Consider the following 19,562-nt stretch of genomic DNA (forward strand, 5'->3'; position numbering starts at 1 on the left):
TCAGTATTTTTTTTTGTATAGACTCTGGTTATTGTAACTCCACCAAGTACTCAGTTCTCAGCAGCTTTAAATTCTTGCACAATTTATGCACAAAACCTGAGAAGACACCGGGATCTAATAACTGTTTTTCAAATCCTCCAATGTAATGGGAACTCGTTATGGTTCTTTTTGTCTCTATCTGGATTAAATTGGACAGAATGAAGAGTAATATTCTTAAATAGCTGCTTGTTCACTGATTTGTGAAAATGTTTTTGTAAAAGTAACTTCATTAGTCTTCATCTTTGTTTTGTCCTGAAACCAAATACTATTTTCAACAAGGACAGTAAAGTTTCTCACTTAAACGTGAAAACTAAAATACCTCATTGAAGCACTTTTGACAGAAGAGAACCAAGAAGATCTGCAGCAGGATGCCTGTAATCCTCCTTTCTTGCACTTGAGATGATCCTAAAAGTCAAGTTTGTGCTATAAAATGCAGAAATAAGCAATGGGAGCAACAAATGTGAAATTACAGAATACATAAAAAGAAAAACATTCCTCACATAAAACAGGCTTCATTTTTTTCTTAGAATATTTATTTTTCTTTCTTTGTTATTTACGATGATACAAACACACACAGTAAATATGATGCATCCAGAACCACTCTGCAAAATAACAGAAATTCATATTAGCCTGCCAACTAAAAAGCACTTAAATAACAAACAGCTGTAATTGTAGATATCAGCTTATGAGTTTGCTGTGAAAGTTGCAAGAAAAAGTTCCACCCACACACAAAACCGGTGGATAGCAGGAGTCTAAATAAACTGCAGTGAACCCAGAGGCAGTAATAAACACATTGGTACAGAAGAGGGCGCTGTTGGTTAACACACTGCTGTTTGAGGAGTTGCAGGACAGGTTCCTTGAGTCTCCTCCTTGTGGAACGCTTTCCCATCAGGCTGTTCTCTCCACCTCAGGGTGACTCCACTCACTCCGTTCTCCTCCAGTCTGTCCTGCAGCTGGGAGAACAACATGGCAGCAACGGTCAAACATGCAGTGACAATCTGACTGTTAGAAAAGCATTTTGAGAAAGTTCTACTGAAGTTTTCAATTTTATTTCTTTTTCTTAAAAGCAGGGTGACTAAAGACTTCCGAAAAGTATTTCACGAGAACGTTGTTAAACCGTTGTGCTGGAATGATCTCAGAACTAAATGTTTTTGTTTTATTTTATTTTATTAGTTTATTTGAACAGGGACAGTGCACATTAATCAACATTTCTGTAAATGTACCAGTTTTCATTCTATCGTGTTCCTTCAACAAAATGACAAAATATTCCACCTTTATTATAACACAAATGATCTGAGGCGGCCATACTGTCTGAGCAGCTTTTTGTGAATGTTGGTTGGAGAACATTCGTCCTTTGTCATCTCAGATCATCATCTGTGTTCCTGACATCATCCTCTGAATGCTGACATTAAACATGATATTGACTTCATGGGAGTTTTACTGAAAATGATTTTTTTCTTAAGCTGTTCAGTTAAAATTTGATTAAAATATATGATTTGAAAAGATTGTGAGAACTTGCAGGTGATTCTGTGAGAGAGTTTCCTGCCAGTTGGGTATTAATCTAAATCTGTTTTGTTTCTTTAAAAGTTACCTTTCATTCTTCCTGTGATCTACTCTGAATGTTTGTGACGTGTCGGGGTGGAGTTTGGACACTTACCTTTTTCAGGAGTTCTGCTTTGACCTCAGGGTTGTTCAGATCCACGGAGTCGTCCTTCAATTCAAACCTCAACTTCACCACCTTACCATGCCTTATGTCTGCATCCAAACATAAAAAGAGAGCAGAAATCCTTGAAGCTGCTTTCGTTGTATACAGCACATGAATGTAAATAAGTGATGGTCAGTAAAACACTCACCAGGGACTCTGTGGCACACAAAGGGGAACCTTTGTTCACAGTTCGAGAGCTTCCATTTCATGGATCTCTTCAGAGACATGGAACCACATGAGGCTGTCATGGAGCCGATCGGAGTTGAACCATTGAAGTTGGACCAGGAGAAGCTGCTCCCATCAGACCAGTAAAGATCAGGATCTCCGAACAGGCCGATCCATGCCGTTTTAATCAACAGTTTGTTCCAGACCTTCTGCTGCTCGTTGTCGTTCCTCACAGTGGCCAGATCAACAAAGTTCTCCCTGCAGTACTTCTGAGCATCGGACCAACTCTTGGACGTCTGGATAAGAACAAACTGACGATTGTCTTCTGTTCCTGCAGTTTTAGGAGTGAAATGAGTTCACATGCTGATTTTGTGAACACACTTTGAAACGTATTTCAAGTGACACATTCTAACCACTGAACTGTAAGATAAAAACACTACTTTTCTGATTTTAACTTTTTAAATCGCTTCAGCTTAAAATGTTGTGTACTCAAACTTTAACATCACTTAATTTGAAAGTGAATGAAATTGGCTTGATAACTTCATTTTACTTCCTCTTGAATTCACTAGTATCCTCTGTAGTGTAGTATCTTTTGAGCACAATGTGCGAAAAGAAGATATCATAGCAAATGCTGTTAGACTGAAAACTAGAGTTAAAACAGATGTCTAAAACACATAATGATGAATATTCTAGTAATGACTGATGTTTGATGGTATGAGATGTCTGTGGAGAACACACACACACACACACGCAGTTGGAAGAACTTTTAGACTTGTGATCATGCTACTGATCATTAAGTAAATAAAAACAGCTTTGACTGTAGAAGAAGAGCAAATTCCCCAAAGTCTAAATAGTTTGTTGGTTGAACAGAATTCAGTAGCTGTTGTCTGAACTCATGAAATTGATGCGAACTTTATGGCTATGGCATTTCAAATTAAAATATACAATGCCTATCCTTACCATGGTAACAAATAAATGATTTCCGCGTCTCACAATTTTCCACGAGCCATTCTGTCCAAGTGGCCACACAGAAGGGACCCATTTCAGAGTCTTTTCCACCAGCTTTCCAGCTCCGAAACTCAGCCCCGCTTCCTGTAAACCCATCCGACCACTTCCAGTTGATCTCATTGTACAGACCGAACCAGACCTCAGACTCTACGTTAGCAAATGAAACCAGACTCTCCAGTTCCTTCACGTCTTCAGTGTTTTCAAAGGTGGCCAGGTCTGTGTAGTTCTGTCTGCAGTAGGTCTGAGCTTCATTCCAAGTTAAAGGTTTGTTGACAAAGTAGTACTGACGGAGGGAGCAGGCGGGGAGGACGAGCCACCCTGTGAGGAAAACACAAGACTTCTGAAAATACAGCATGACTCTAAATGAACAGAGTACCTTTGTTCCAGTAATACACAATAATAAGCTCTGTTTAACAATAAACGAAGAATTGACTGACCTGAGAGACACCAGACACCCAGCCAGATGCTGTCCATCATGATGCAGCTCTGTGGACAGTAAAAGGAGACTCTGCCTTAATATTCAAAGCCTATTCCTGCTTGGTTTCTCTGAGAAACGTCATTGGGTTGTTCACTTTAGGGAAAGTGGCGCCATGGATCACTGCATGTAAATGCTTTTTGAACACTACATCACCCAAAGTGGCCTATATCCTTACCATCCATGCAAATGTTGCAAATAAGATGATCCCATGTAGAGACTCCTTGAAGTCAAATGAGCTGCAAATGTCTCACAGGACAACATTCACTTTTTTTTACAGAATGATCTACAAACACATGGCTGCTCAGTGCTCTTCTGTGTAATAATTTTAACTTTAGCTTTTTATTCAGCAGTTTACTATCAGTGTATAGATTCACTCCGTTTTTCTTGATTACAGATAATGTCAAGTAACGGAACAGAATAAAAGCATTCATTTTCATGTTAACCAAAAAACAGCCCAAAACTGCCAAGTTAACAAATCCTCAGATTTTCCATCTGTATTTGTACAAATGCAAATGTTATCTTACCTGTGTTTTTTTAATTATTGTATTTAAATCAGGAAAAAATACTTAAAGTTTCCAAATAATTATTTGAAAACAAAATGATGTATACTAAGATTAGGCAAATAAAGAACTTTCTAAAAGATTTTCATTTTTTTAATGGCAGATAATATCCAGTACAGCCATCCATTCTCTATACACCACTTTATCCTCATTAGGGTTGCGGGGGGTGCTGGAGCCTATCCCAGCTGACTCGGGCGAAGGCAGGGGACACCCTGGACAGGTCGCCAGTCTGTCGCAGGGCTACATGTACACACAAACAATCACACTCACATTCACACCTACGGGCAATTTAGAGTAACCAATTAACCTCAGCATATTTTTTTTGGACTGTGGGAGGAAGCCGGAGTGCCCGGAGAAAACCCACACATGCTCAGGGAGAACATGCAAACTCCATGCAGAAAGATCCCAGGCCCACCCCGGGATTCGAACCGGGGATATTCTTGCTGCAAGGCGAAAGTGCGACCCAGTATCCCACTGAGCAGCCCCATGTCCAGTGCAATAACAGAAAAAAAATAAAATCCATATTGATTTTATTGGGGTTTTTTATCTGAGCTTTTCCTGACAGTGTAACTTGTGTAAATGTAGTTACGCAAACATAGTTTGCATGTGTTTCACAGACACTGATTTGCATAGCTCAATGCTCATCTGCCTCGACTTTACGTAAGAGAACTTTAGGTACCAACTGAACTACACCTCTAATCCACATGCAGATCATTGCAAAGAAGTGTTATTTTGCAGATGTGTTAAAATCTGTACATTGATATGTTCATGTTATCGCACAAAGAAAGAGCAGAACTGGAGCTTTGTGATTGTGGCTGCTTTGTATTTTTGCAACCACTGAGGAGAAGTTAAGACAGACCCAACTTAAGCAAAGTAACTTCTTCACTGATTTGTTCACACTCCTGCTTCTTGGTTAAATAAAACTCGAAGCCGCTGTTGTTTCTTATCATCAGCTGCAGGAGATAGACAGATACTTTATTAATTCTGAGGGAAATTCAAATCACTCTTGACGCTGATTAGAACCAACAGTGTCTCACATTTCACTTGAAAGTTGTGTGATTATCAGGTTCAAATAGTAAATAACAGACTGTGAGCAGGTGTGTATCATGTTTGTAGGTCCTTGACGCAGTGAGTGGATGGACAGTGTTGATTTGTGGTCGAAGCAGTGAAGCTGTTCTGTAGTCAGAAACCTGGAAGTCACAACTCTGCTGATCATTTTACTGAGTCTCTCTGTTGTTTTGTTTGTAATTCTGTGCACTTTCACATCTTATTTCCTTCTCATTTAAATCCGTTCATTAATATACTTGAGGTAGAGACGCAACATGAAGTCAAAACAACAGTGAAATCAAGTGTGACCACTTATTGTTTTTAAAGTGACTCGTGTGCTTCATCTGCTCGCTGTGCAGGTGAAACTGGTTCAGTTGTCAGCAGATGACCAATCATAAAGATGTGTGAAGAATTAATACATATATTTTATTTTGTGCTTTTTTCATCAATTTTAACTATTGATAGGAGTTTAAATCTCCAGAAAGCTCAACTTTGTCAATTTCCTAGTGAGTCCTGAAAATAAACGTGTAAAATACAATCATTTAATGGTGGCTGTTGTCTGAGGCAAGTTCTTAATCTGCCATACTGTGATCATTTAGCCCCTTATTTTATTATTCTGTTCTTACAGACTAATTTACTAGTTTTTTTTTAAACTTGTTGTGATTTGGTGTTTTAGCTGTTGTAGCAAATAATTTCCCAGGTGTGGGATTAAAGAATTTCAATTCTATATATTCTTAACTGGCCCAATAAAAATAATATTTGGCGATTACATCCTTTCCAGAGACCTAGAGATAGTAAGAGTTGCGACACTCATGCTCTCGCAGCGGGGCGGTCACGTGGTTCATGTAAGCCTGAATAGTTCCAAACAGGCAGCGCTGTCATTTCCTTCTATGGGACTGAGAGCGGCGATTTCACGGTAGAAAAGGAATAAAATCACACCTCCGAGTACTTGTTTGATTATTAATTCATTGGAGTATATATGTAAATGTCAGTTTTACATTTTGAGCCGTAAGGTGACATATTAAAGACACTTTTGGGGTTTTGGAGGGAATGTTTCACATTCGTGTTAGCATGGAAAATCGACTTTTACACAGAAATGTAAGATGATTGAAGATGTCCAGCTGGATTATTGTATTTCCAGACAATGTCTATATTTCTCTGATTCACTTACCCGTAGTCTGAGAGTTATTGAAAAGCAGAGTAACAACAGTCCATTCAGCAGATAGTGTCCAGCCACTTCTGATGAGGCAGGAGTTGACTCACTATAACCATTTTTAGACATACACAAAATATATATTCAAGAATAACAACTCATTATGCTTTGATGAATGAAATAGTATGTTTTATTGACAATGGGAGAAACAATGAGGGTCTTCGTGTCTTCAGTGAGGGCTCTCGGGATACTGGCGGATAGATAGATACGATAGATATTAATAAATATATTTGTTAAATACTTACAAGTATAAGTTTATGCATTATAAAGGGTCTCATATAAAGGACGTTGTGAAGGGTTTATATGTAAAATAAATAGTCTTTGGTGCTCTCAAGATGTCGTTTTTATTCCACCTCCGATAATTCACAGTGCACACGTTTTTCCCAGGCTACTTCCTTGTTTGTCTCTCGTCTCGCGATACTCTCAAAGTCCCTGAGAATACCTGACATCACACATTCCTGACATCTCCCCTTTTAAGATAAGGCAATTATTATTAACTACTAACTTAGTGCAATTAACAACAACACTTTCTAAATTTATGTAACAACAGTGCCCTATTAAGGCTAAAGCGAGAATACTTTCAGTTATGTTTAGAACTAGTGCATAGGATAAATGGGAACATTTGCAAAATTCAAAATACAAAGTACTACAAAGTATAACCTTCTTTCATTCTTTTTTTTTTTTTTTTTTAACGAAACGATTCAAATAAACAGTCCCCTCACAGGTCAAGTCTCTGGACAGGTTTCACTCGTCTACCCGACCGGGTCTGGAACTGTCCATCAGAGTTCACCCCAGGACCAGGGGATCCCAAGGTCGGGCCTGCCTGAGTGTCTGGTGTATCTGTTTCAAAGTTTGTGTTGCCCCTCACCGGAGCCCCAGCAGTGGGCACCGCTTGCAGATGGCGACGGTTTCGCCTGTACAGAGTCCCCTGCCCAGTCTCGACGAGATAAGACCTCTGCGTAGTACTCTCACCAGCCACTACAGCCGGTGTGGCCCATGTCTTGTCGTTATCCAGTCTGGTGAGGACATGGTCGCCTTGCTGCAGTGGTGCGAGTGGTCTCACCCCATGATGTCTGTTGAAGTAGAATGCCTGTTTGCTCTTCTCCACAGTGTCCCGTGCTCTGACTTGCTCTCTATTCGGCCACTTCGGTTGCAAGTTCTTGTTCAGGGTGGGCAGTGTCGTCCTGATTTTTCTGCCCATGAGCAGCTCTGCGGGGCTGACACCCGTACTGCTGTGTGGCGAGGACCTGTAAATCATGAGAGCAGACAGAGGATCAGTTTGCCTCAAAATCCTCTTGGCCGTTTGGACAGCGCGTTCTGCGAACCCATTCCCTTGTGGGTTGTGGGGGCTAGAGGTTGTGTGTTTAAAGTCCATCTCACGGGCAAAGTCTCTAAAAATGTCACTTCTGAATTGAGGCCCGTTGTCACTGATGACTTCCTCAGCAATCCCAAAACGAGCAAAGGTGGCCTTCAGTTTAAGAACTACTTGAGCACTCGTTGTGGTTGGCATATGGAGTATCTCTAAATATCTCGAGTAGTAATCTGCTATGACTAGGAAGTTCTCTCTCTCATGTTCACATAGATCAATGCCAATCTTCTGCCACGGTCTGTCTGGGAGGGGCGTTGGCAGAAGAGGTTCTCTGTTTTGTGCTCTTCTGTGCTCACGACAGTACATGCAGCTCTCTACTTTGTGTGTAATTTGTAAAGCCATGCCAGGCCACCATACTGAGGTGTTGGCTCTCTCTCTACATTTGTTGAGCCCCTGGTGTCCCTCGTGTATGCGATCTAGTATCTCTGACCTCAGTGTAGTGGGTATTACTATCCTGCACCCTCTCGTTACTATTCCTTCATGCACAGATAGTTCGTCTCTGACTGTAAAGTATTCCCTAACACTGGAGTCTGTTTGTGCTGCATGCTCGGGCCAGCCTGACTGTATGTACCTGATAACCAGTTGGAGCTGCCCGTCAGCTGCTGTCTCAGTCCGGATGCTGTCCATTCTCCTGGTTGATGCGGGGATGCTGCTCATCACCGCTGCAACGTAGCACTCAATGTCGGCAGGGCTGGTTGGGCCGGGTCCTGTCTCTGTCTGTGGGCTCCTAGAAAGGAGGTCTGCTACAACTAAAGTCTTCCCCGGCATGTGCTCCGCCACTGGGTTGAATCTCATTAACCGCATAAGGAGTCTCTGACAGCGGAGGGGCACGTTATCGAGGTCTCGAGAGTTCATGAGAGGGACACGCGGTTTGTGATCTGTGATGAGTTTGAAAGACGATAGGCCATAGAGGTACATCTGAAAACGCTCACATGCCCACACGCTCGCAAGGCACTCTTTTTCGATTTGAGCGTACCGAGTCTCAGCCTCGGTCAGTCGTCTTGAGCAGTATGCCACAGGTCTCCACTCTGCGCCATGGAGCTGTAACAGGACGCCTCCTATCCCATAACTGCTCGCGTCCGCCGAGACCGCTGTCGCCTTGTTGACATCGTAGTACACCAAGGTAGGTGATGTTGTGAGGAGCTCTTTGATTTTCTCAAAAGCTGTCTGCTGGGCTGGACCCCACATCCATGCTGCATCAGACTTTAAGAGTGCGTACAAAGGTTGGCCCACTGTGGAGAGGTCTGGGATGTATTTGCCCAGGTAGGTTATCATGCCGAGAACCCTCCGGAGCTCTTGGACGTTCACAGGTGGCTCAAGTTTATTAATAGCCGACACCTTCTCAGGGTCAGGACGGACGCCCTCTCTGTTGATAACCTGGCCCAGGAAGTGTAACTCACTCTTTCTCAGAACGCACTTTTCCGAGTTCAGTTTTAGACCGGCAGCCTCCAGGCGCTCAGTGACCTTTTCCAGACGCTCGTCGTGTTCTCTCATGTCTTTCCCATGGCAGATGATGTCATCCATATATACAGCCACGCCTCCAGTCCTCCAGTGTCTCCACCATTTTTCTTTGGAATATCTCCGGCGCACTGGTGATTCCAAAAGGAAGACGTTTAAAGCAGTACCTTCCGAATGGTGTGATGAAGGTAGTTAGTCTCTGGCTGTCCTTGTCCAGCGGGATCTGCCAGAATCCCGAGGCAGCGTCTAGTGAAGAGAAGACAGTAGAGCCACTGAGCTGGGTTATCATTTCCTCTGATGTTGGTAGTATGAAACGCTCTCTTTTGACGGCTTTATTAAGCTTCTTCAGGTCGACACAGATGCGTGCTTTTCCAGACTTCTTTGGAACGGGCACCATCGGGGCGCACCACTCCGTTGGTTCAGTCACAGCCTCGATGATGTCGTTGGCCTCCATGCGACCTAACTCCTCTTTCACTGCAGCCAAGAGGGTATGGGTACACGCCGTGCTGTGCAGACTGCGTAGGGCTGGGCGTTGTCTTGGAGCACGATTTTAACTGGTTGGGTTTTCAGTAGTCCAAACTCTTGCTCGCTGTTAATCTCATATACTCGTTTTACTAGCCCCATAGCTAAGGCTGCTGGCCTACTAAGTAGGTTGTTTACACTCTGTCCCTCGAACAACATAGAGTCTGAATGTGTAAGATCTGTCTTTGTAGCTAGTCTTTGTTATAAACTGCCCCAAACAGTTAAGCCCTCCCCCAGGACCACTCAGTATTTTCTTTGGCCTCTGTAAGACGGTTTTCTTCTGGAGGGCTTTGTACATAGTTTCACTTATGATGCTACAATCAGCCCCAGTGTCGATTTTAAAATCTACTGGTGAGCCCTCAATGTTCAATGTGACAGTCCATTCATCATTGTTGTCCAGTTGTGCTGTTAACTGAGCCTAGATAGTAATCTTCCTGCTCTCACAGTCACCATCATCAATCACTTCCCTCACCAGTTTACTTTTGCACACTCTCTCCCAGTGGCCCCTTTTTCCACACTTGTTGCAGGTAGACCTCCTTGCTGGGCATCCTCCTCCCGCCTGTGTGATGTTTTCCCACACCGGCCACATTTCCCCCGGTCAGCTGCACTGTCACCGTCTCTCAGCCGGTCCCTCTGTGGGCGCTGCCATCTTGGTTTTGCCCCGCTGCCGTCACGTTGAGCTATCTCTTGCACGGTGCACGCCGGCTCCCCCTGTTGGCTGACTTGGGCTTTGACATCTTCTGACTGTCGTGTCTCCAGTATAGCCATCTCCAGCGTGAGATTTGGGAGCATTTGCAGTTTCTGGGAAAGATCCTTATCAAGGATCCCCACCACTATTCTGTCTCTTATGTTTTCCTCACGGTTTGTGCCAAACGAGCAGTTCTCAGACAACTCATAAAGTGCGCGAATAAATGTCTCTGCACGCTCCCCTGGCCGTTGCACCCTCTGATTGAAACACGCCCGTTCGTGGATCACATTGCGCCTCGGGATGAAGTATGCATCAAATTTTGCTAACACAGTATCATAGTCCGACTCAGCTGCTTCATCTTCAAAGGTAAATGAGCTGAGAATGCTTTCTGCCTCCTTACCGAGCGCATACACCAGCGTGCTAACTTGAACTGGGCCCTCCTCTTTGTCCAGTTTAGTTGCTATTCTGTACCTCGTGAAACGTTTCTTCCATTCAGGCCATTCTGAGGGTTTCTCAAAGCAAAAACTTTCCGGGGGCTGGAATTTCGCCATTCTGACACCATGTGAAGGGTTTATATGTAAAATAAATAGTCTTTGGTGCTCTCAAGATGTCGTTTTTATTCCACCTCCGATAATTCACAGTGCACACGTTTTTCCCAGGCTACTTCCTTGTTTGTCTCTCGTCTCGCGATACTCTCAAAGTCCCTGAGAATACCTGACATCACACATTCCTGACAGACGTAGTCTTGACAATTAAAAAGAGGCAGCGATGTAGCTCGGTAGCTTTCAAAGAAGAGCTAACAAGCACATGGCAATGCCTGAAAGTCGGTCATCTGCCAATATTCACAAATACAGATAAATGTATGCACCACAAAGGGCTTCTGATATAATATAAAGACGTTAAAATTAAAAAGAGGTAGCGACTCATCAACAATTAATCCGTCAATATATCCCTGGAGATAACTTCACAGCTAACAGCAGAGTCGAGCTAACAAAAGTAGCAGAAATTCGGTCGTCTACCAAGATAAAATATATATAATTGCGCTGCGCAAATACAAATAAAGCACAGCATATGCATCATAAAGAGCCTCTGATAAAACATAGGCAGTTGACAATTCAAAAGAGGTCGGCATTTCATCAACTTACCTCCACATATACTCAAAACCTGCAGTGCAAACGAACGGTGGCTATCACTGTCGAAGCGGTGCTTGGAACTAAACAAGCCTCCACAACCCGGAAGTAGACTGGAAGAAAGCGTACAACGGCACCCTATGGGAATGTCGCAACTCTTACTATCTCTCGGGCTCTGATCCTGTCCTGTCCGGATGTCCTCATAGGAGTGAAGCTGAGAGTAGCGTAGAATCTCCCCGATGCCATTTAGGGTGCACACATACGGATGAGAAGAGGAGGAGAAACACGTCACCTAATCATGTTTAACAGGAAAACATGTCTGCAGGTCGGTACTTAATCACATTTAACCCGAAAACAACAGCAAAAACAGTAAACGTACAACAGAAAACCCGTCAAGTGGCCACAGAGTGAAACGTAAAGACCCGGTCACACCGCCCGAACTTTGCTGGAGCGTTCCTTGAACGGTAGGGAGGGGGGCCGAATTTTGACAACGCTCGTCACCGGGCACAAAATGGGAAAAAAATCGAAAACACGGGCATTGCTTTAGCGTTGGTTTAGCGGCGTTCTGCGCATGCGGGCCTTGGCTCGGCGGGGGTATAAAGTTGGTTTAGTGGCATACCGCTTGTGACTACGGAACTGAACGGATCGTTTTGATACAAGTTCTGATAGATTTTTGATAGAAGTCGACAGTTGAAGTTCATCATGCCACGTGGACAAAAGAAGAGGAAGGCTGGAGAAGGAAAGCAGCAGCCTCCAAGAAGATCATTACTGAGCAGGCAGCTGAAGCAATGGAGTCAGGTAAATAGATGTGGCCCACTGGTTGTGTCAAGAAATATTTAACAACTGTGAAAAAATACTGTTATGTATTTTACTGCTGGAAGGCTCGTGGATCCTCATTCCTCAGCTCCACCATCAGCTTGTCATACCGTCCATGTTCAGGCCTTCTCAGTGTCCACTGTCTGACCCACACAACTCTGTCTCTCCTTCTTCTCTCTCTTCTCCTTCTGTCAACAGCTTGTTGCAATCTGAGGAGGTTCTGATTCTGCTGCTGGACTAGTGCACCAATCATAGCAAGTCTCTCAGCATCCATGGTGATACAGTTTTACTGTAACTTTGAGCAAATTGGATATAGATGAGGTCTGAACTCAACGCAGCTGGATTCCAAATGAGCTCCTGGTCCATTTCTCCCCGTATTTATATCCAAATTCTGGTCCCGCGCCGACACCTCTATACCAACGCCAAACCAAAGTTCATCGCCGCCATGGATCGCTGCTTCAATGCCCGACACCGTTCCAGCAACCCCGTGTCCGCTCGTAAAACGCTTACAACCGCTCCACCGAAGTTTGTGCAACGTTTAATTGCCGCCCGGGCAACGCTGGCGAAGCAGCGGTGGTCCAGCGTTCAAGATTTCTGCGTTGGCCGAGCGGACCCAAGCGTCCACGAACTTGCGTCTAGCGGTGCAAACTTTGACTGGGCGTTGGTGGACCGGGGGTGAACTTTGCCGGGGCGGAAAATTGCCCCTCCTCACCGCTCGCAATATTTTGTGCAGCTCAAAACTTTCGGAGCGGTAGGAGGGCCCCTCCAGAAACATCAGCGGTGGCCGAGCGTATACGGCGTTGCTTTAACGGGGGCCAACTTCTGTTAAACGGTGGTGAACGGTTACGAGCGGTGATGAATTTTTTCACCGCTCCAGGAACGCTCCAGCAAAGTTCGGGCGGTGTGACCGGGCCTTAAGTCGCGTGCGTTCACGCAAAGGGGGAGTCAGATTTTTCCGGGGAGTGTGAAAATTGCACAACACCTGATTTCCGAGGAGCCGTTTACTCTGTTGTGTTTAGCTGGATTTGATCACATTTTAAGCCAATATGTTTTTCCTCTTTCCTTTACTGGAAAGAAACTGTCTTATAATGAGAACTTACTGACCAGAAATTGCAGCTGTATTTTGAGTAACATTTGCAGCTAAAGTGTGAAGGTTCCTACAACAAACAGTAGTGCTGATCTGCTTAAGTGACTTTAACAGTCTGTAAATATAAAACAGTGGATGGCTTCTTAAGTAACACCTGCATGTACCGGTGTATATTGTTGGGCTGCTTTAGCTAAAAGGTGCCTGTCAGTGAAGCCAACAGATCCAAAATGATGTCCTCAAATATCCAACTTTGTCTGCATCCCAAATTTTCAATTTGCTGTCAGAGAAGAAAGGAATCCAGAAAGTATTCAAATTTCTAAATTTGAATTAGAGAATTGACACAAGAAATGACTCTGATCAGTTAATTGATTATCATAATGGCTGGTGGTGATTGCTGTTTTGACCACAACATGACTACTCTGCTCTCCAGTCTTTCTTTTTCTCTTTTCTGTGTGTCCAGAGTTTGCAAAGCACTCACCAACCCTTACGCTGTTGCCATGACGTCTTACGCTCTGGCCAATAGCACAAACTGAACCGAGATATCCTGAATAGGTTTATTTCCCCAGGTCTCCACACAGAATATCCCCAGCACATAATGCTGCACGTTCACCAGTCACTCCAATATAAATATTTACTGCTGGTCCTACTGATCCACTGATCAGGTCACTTTTACGAGAAGATCTGTATTGTTATGAATGGCAATTTGTTCTTTTCTGACATTTGACCAGAACTGTATGTAATGTATTTAAATCATCGAGGAAATATCATTATTTTGCCATTATTTTCAATAAATAATAATGTACTTATAAGGATTAAATCATTATTCATTCTCTCTTGCACACACACTATCAAAGTCTCACATCCACTCAATCATACAGTCTTACATACACTACAAAGTCCAATACTGCATTGTATGTGGCTGAGAGGTGCTGTCTGTGCTTTGACAAAATATTCTCTTTTACTCCTCAAACCATCTGTCTCAATGAATAATGAGTGACTGCTCTGTAGGGTTTTCAATTTTGATTGACTCGTTGCACGATTTGACAGAATGGTAGGAAGATATCGAAACTCATGTTTTTTTTGGTCTTTTTTACTGAGGATTTATTGAGAAGAAGTGTCTGACATGAAAACATTACAAAAGAACAACTGTCTCAATTTCTGTGTCTGAATTTATTTACACTGTATCTTGTATATACAGTGGGTACGGAAAAGTATTCCAGACCCCTTGAAATTTTTCACTCTCTTTGTCATTGCAGCCATTTGCCAAAATCAAAAAAGTTCATTTTATTTCTCATTAATGTACACTCAGCACCCCATCTTGACAGAAAAAAACAGAAATGTAGAAATTTTTGCAAATTTATTAAAAAAGAAAAACTGAAATATCACATGGTCAGAAGTATTCAGACCCTTTGCAGCGACATTCATATTTAACTCACATGCTGTCCATTTCTTCTGATCCTCCTCGAGATGGTTCTGCTTCTTTATTGGAGTCCAGCTGTGTTTAATTAAACTGATTGGACTTGATTAGGAAAGGCACACACTGTCTATATAAGACCTGACAGCTCACAGTGCATGTCAGAGCAAATGAGAATCATGAGGTTGAAGGAACTGCCCAAGGAGCTCAGAGACAGAATTGTGGCAAGGCACAGATCTGGCCAAGGTTACAAAAGAATTTCTGCAGCACTCAAGGTTCCTCAGAGCACAGTGGCCTCCATAATCCTCAAATGGAAGAAGTTTGGGACGACCACAACTCTTCCTAGACCTGACCGTCCAGCCGAACTGAGCAATGGTGGGAGAAGAGCCTTGGTGAGAGAGGTGAAGAAGAACCCAAAGATCACTGTGGCTGAGCTCCAGAGATGCAGTCGGGAGATAAGAGAAAGTTCCACAAAGTCAACTATCACTGCAGCCCTCCACCAGTCGGAGCTTTATGGCAGAGTGGCCCGACGGAAGCCTCTCCTCAGTGCAAGACACATGAAAGCCCTCATAGAGTTTGCCAAAAAACACAAGAAGGACTCCCAGACTATGAGAAATAAGATTTTCTGGTCTGATGAGACCAAGACTGAACTTTTTGGTGTTAATTCTAAGCGGTATGTGTGGAGAAAACCAGGCACTGCTCATCACCTGTGATATTTCAGTTTTTCTTTTTTAATAAATTTGCAAAAATTTCTACATTTCTGTTTTTTTTCTGTCAAGATGGGGTGCTGACATGGGCGTAACCACCATCTCAGAAGTGAGGGGACAAATTTTTCAGAGCAATCTATCATTCTCTTACATTTAATTGCACCGTCCTTAGTGGCTAAAGAACCACATACTCCCTAACAGCCACAGTACAATACCAGGGGACCAACTAGGCTAGTTCTTTAAACTATCAAGTATAAAACTTCAAACTATAAAATCTAAAGTTTTAGTGGCCAAACTCTAGTTGACAACAATGTCCCTTGAACATCTACTGGACGAGTAGCCAAAGGTGCCAAACACTGAACATGAAATGATCAGTACTGCCTGGCTTCTCCCTGCAATAGATATCTTATTTTCAGGAAGTTATAATCTCTCCTTACCTGTAAAGACCCTACATCCTTGTCCCTGCTGCTGGCCTCTGATCCATCTCCTCCCTGACTCTGCTCTTTCTTTTTTTTCTTTTTTTTTTAATTTTTTATATTTTTATTAACAATCAAGCATCACATCCTAATCAAACAGTGCGTACATTTTACATTAACCCCACCCCCCGAAACAACAAAAAACAAACAAACAAAAAAAAACACAGCACATTCTCAACTTATACACAGAGCACAGCACAATCTTACCTTTTAAAGTAAGATATCCAATTATTTCAACATTGTTACAAGATACAACCAGTGGGTAAAGTCATACCGACAACATATCGTTCCCCTTATCCACTAGCCATCTTTTCTCGGGTTAGGCAGAGCCCTCCATAAAATAGTGCATATTCTTGGGCCTACATAATCAAGGAAGGGAGTCCATATATGATAGAATTGTCCTATTGTCCCCCTGGACCAATATGTCAAATATTCCATAGGTAGCAATTCAAATACAATCTTGTGCCAGTCAGAGGCCGTTGGTGGTTTATGTGAAATCCATTTCAATAACACACTTTTACGTGCGGCATAGGTTAAGACTCTGAGCAATTTTTGATTGTGGATATCGTTAATTTGAGGATGAGGCATTCCTAAGAGAAGGCATACTGGGTCCAATTGTAAATTCCTACCAAATACCAGATCTAGCTTTGTGATAATCTCTACCCAAAAATCCTGAATATGTATACATGACCATACTGAATGTATAAAAGTGCCAACATCTTGTCTACATTTGATACACAGAGCAGACTTTTCAGGGTCCATCTTATGTCGAAGCTGAGAAGTGATCTGAAGACGATCTAGCAGCCTAAACTGTAATTCTAACCCTACGCCGCCCGGCCTGCCTGCTATCCATAGATATAAACCGGAGTTCACTCAGCAGTACATGAGTGCGCATGTGTGTCTACTTCCGTAACACAGCGATTGTTATGGCCAGTAGCAGCCAATAGCAAATAGGTGCGCTTGATTTATTGCACTGGGACGAGCAATAAATTACACGTGAAATTCTACACGTTCTTGTGATTGGCTGAAAAACTTTCAACAGGATTTACAATGTTAGCATCGACGGAATGGGGTGAAAGTAAGCCGGAACGGTCCGGAACTATTACTATAGTTCCGGCAAGAATTTAAAACTACTTTCACCCCTGCAGAGGGGACAGATGTGGAAAGTGCGGGGTACATGTCCCACGCGTACCCCGCGTCCGTTACGCCCATGGGTGCTGAGTGTACATTAATGAGAAATAAAATGAACTTTTTGATTTTGGCAAATGGCTGCAATGACAAAGAGAGTGAAAAATTTCAAGGGGTCTGAATATTTTGAACCCACTGTAGAGCAGGAGTAGGCAAACTGCAGCTTGTTGATCTGTGAACACCACCGTGTCACACCCACACAGTGACCCCACAGGAATGTGTAAAAAGGTCGTCTGCTTGATTGCCTTTTTAAGGACCTCAATACTCACAAAAGATATGCTGATTAGGGTCAAATGATCCTTCTCTGGGTTCAATAGTGATATGTATCAACTGATCCACTCTTGGGTTTGCTAGTGCTAGACTGACCGTGTTGTTGTTTACTCTGTTAGATGTATAGTTCTAGTTCTCTGTAGTCTTGTTCTGCTGCCTTGGTCAAACCTTACATGGATTAGTGTCGTCTTCAGTATTTTTTTTGTATAGACTCTGGTTATTGTAACTCCACCAAGTACTCAGTTTCAGCAGCTTTAAATTCTTGCACAATTTATGCACAAAACCTGAGAAGACACCGGGATCTAATAACTGTTTTTCAAATCCTCCAATGTAATGGGAACTCGTTATGGTTCTTTTTGTCTCTATCTGGATTAAATTGGACAGAATGAAGAGTAATATTCTTAAATAGCTGCTTGTTCACCGATTTGTGAAAATGTTTTTGTAAAAGTAACTTCATTAGTCTTCATCTTTGTTTTGTCCTGAAACCAAATACTATTTTCAACAAGGACAGTAAAGTTTCTCACTTAAACGTGAAAACTAAAATACCTCATTGAAGCACTTTTGACAGAAGAGAACCAAGAAGATCTGCAGCAGGATGCTGTAATCCTCCTTTCTTGCACTTGAGATGATCCTAAAAGTCAAGTTTGTGCTATAAAATGCAGAAATAAGCAATGGGAGCAACAAATGTGAAATTACAGAATACATAAAAAGAAAAACATTCCTCACATAAAACAGGCTTCATTTTTTTCTTAGAATATTTATTTTTCTTTCTTTTTTATTTACGATGATACAAACACACAGTAAATATGATGCATCCAGAACCACTCTGCAAAATAACAGAAATTCATATTAGCCTGCCAACTAAAAAGCACTTAAATAAAAACAGCTGTAATTGTAGATATCAGCTTATGAGTTTGCTGTGAAAGTTGCAAGAAAAAGTTCCACCCACACACAAAACCGGTGGATAGCAGGAGTCTAAATAAACTGCAGTGAACCCAGAGGCAGTAATAAACACATTGGTACAGAAGAGGGCGCTGTTGGTTAACACACTGCTGTTTGAGGAGTTGCAGGACAGGTTCCTTGAGTCTCCTCCTTGTGGAACGCTTTCCCATCAGGCTGTTCTCTCCACCTCAGGGTGACTCCACTCACTCCGTTCTCCTCCAGTCTGTCCTGCAGCTGGGAGAACAACATGGCAGCAACGGTCAAACATGCAGTGACAATCTGACTGTTAGAAAAGCATTTTGAGAAAGTTCTACTGAAGTTTTCAATTTTATTTCTTTTTCTTAAAAGCAGGGTGACTAAAGACTTCCTAAAAGTGTTTCGCGAGATCGTTGTTAAACCGTTGTGCTGGAATGATCTCAGAACTGAATGTTTTTGTTTTATTTTATTAGTTTATTTGAACAGGGACAGTGCACATTAATCAACATTTCTGTAAATGTACCAGTTTTAGCTATAAAGCTGGTTTCCAACTGTAGTCCCTGGGCAGATGAAAATGCCAGCAACAGCATAACAAAATAAAAGTAAATAATTCATTAAAAATGTTGCAATCTTCCTTTGCTATTATTGTGAAAATGTTTGAAAGAAGGACATTCTATCGTGTTCCTTCAACAAAATGACAAAATATTCCACCTTTATTATAACACAAATGATCTGAGGCGGCCACACTGTCTGAGCAGCTTTTTGTGAATGTTGGTTGGAGAACATTCGTCCTTTGTCATCTCAGATCATCATCTGTGTTCCTGACATCATCCTCTGAATGCTGACATTAAACATGATATTGACTTCATGGGAGTTTTACTGAAAATGATTTTTTTCTTAAGCTGTTCAGTTAAAATTTGATTAAAATCTATGATTTGAAAAGATTGTGAGAACTTGCAGGTGATTCTGTGAGAGAGTTTCCTGCCAGTTGGGTATTAATCTAAATCTGTTTTGTTTCTTTAAAAGTTGCCTTTCATTCTTCCTGTGATCTACTCTGAATGTTTGACGTGTCGGGGTGGAGTTTGGACACTTGCCTTTTTCAGGAGTTCTGCTTTGACCTCAGGGTTGTTCAGATCCACGGAGTCGTCCTTCAATTCAAACCTCAACTTCAACCTTACCATGCCTTATGTCTGCATCCAAACATAAAAAGAGAGCAGAAATCCTTGAAGCTGCTTTCGTTGTATACAGCACACGAATGTAAATAAGTGATGTCAGTAAAACACTCACCAGGGACTCTGTGGCAC

General features: G+C 42.4%; 1 protein-coding gene across 1 annotated transcript in view; it reads right to left on the reverse strand.

Annotated features, from left to right (window-relative positions):
- Positions 1-355: 355 nt before the first annotated feature.
- Positions 356-19,562, reverse strand: part of LOC127532483 (macrophage mannose receptor 1-like) — a 22,874-nt gene continuing 3,667 nt past the window's right edge. The window contains exons 5-9 of the mRNA XM_051944217.1: positions 3,355-3,403; positions 3,089-3,235; positions 1,893-2,240; positions 1,697-1,794; positions 356-992 (exon numbers count right to left, since the gene is read on the reverse strand). Of these exons, the coding sequence (XP_051800177.1) occupies positions 858-992; positions 1,697-1,794; positions 1,893-2,240; positions 3,089-3,235; positions 3,355-3,403 (777 nt within the window). The 3' untranslated portion in view covers positions 356-857. The remainder of the gene's footprint in view (positions 993-1,696; positions 1,795-1,892; positions 2,241-3,088; positions 3,236-3,354; positions 3,404-19,562) is intronic.

The sequence above is a fragment of the Acanthochromis polyacanthus genome, chromosome 23 (assembly GCF_021347895.1).
Source record: "Acanthochromis polyacanthus isolate Apoly-LR-REF ecotype Palm Island chromosome 23, KAUST_Apoly_ChrSc, whole genome shotgun sequence".
Taxonomy (NCBI): domain Eukaryota; kingdom Metazoa; phylum Chordata; class Actinopteri; family Pomacentridae; genus Acanthochromis; species Acanthochromis polyacanthus.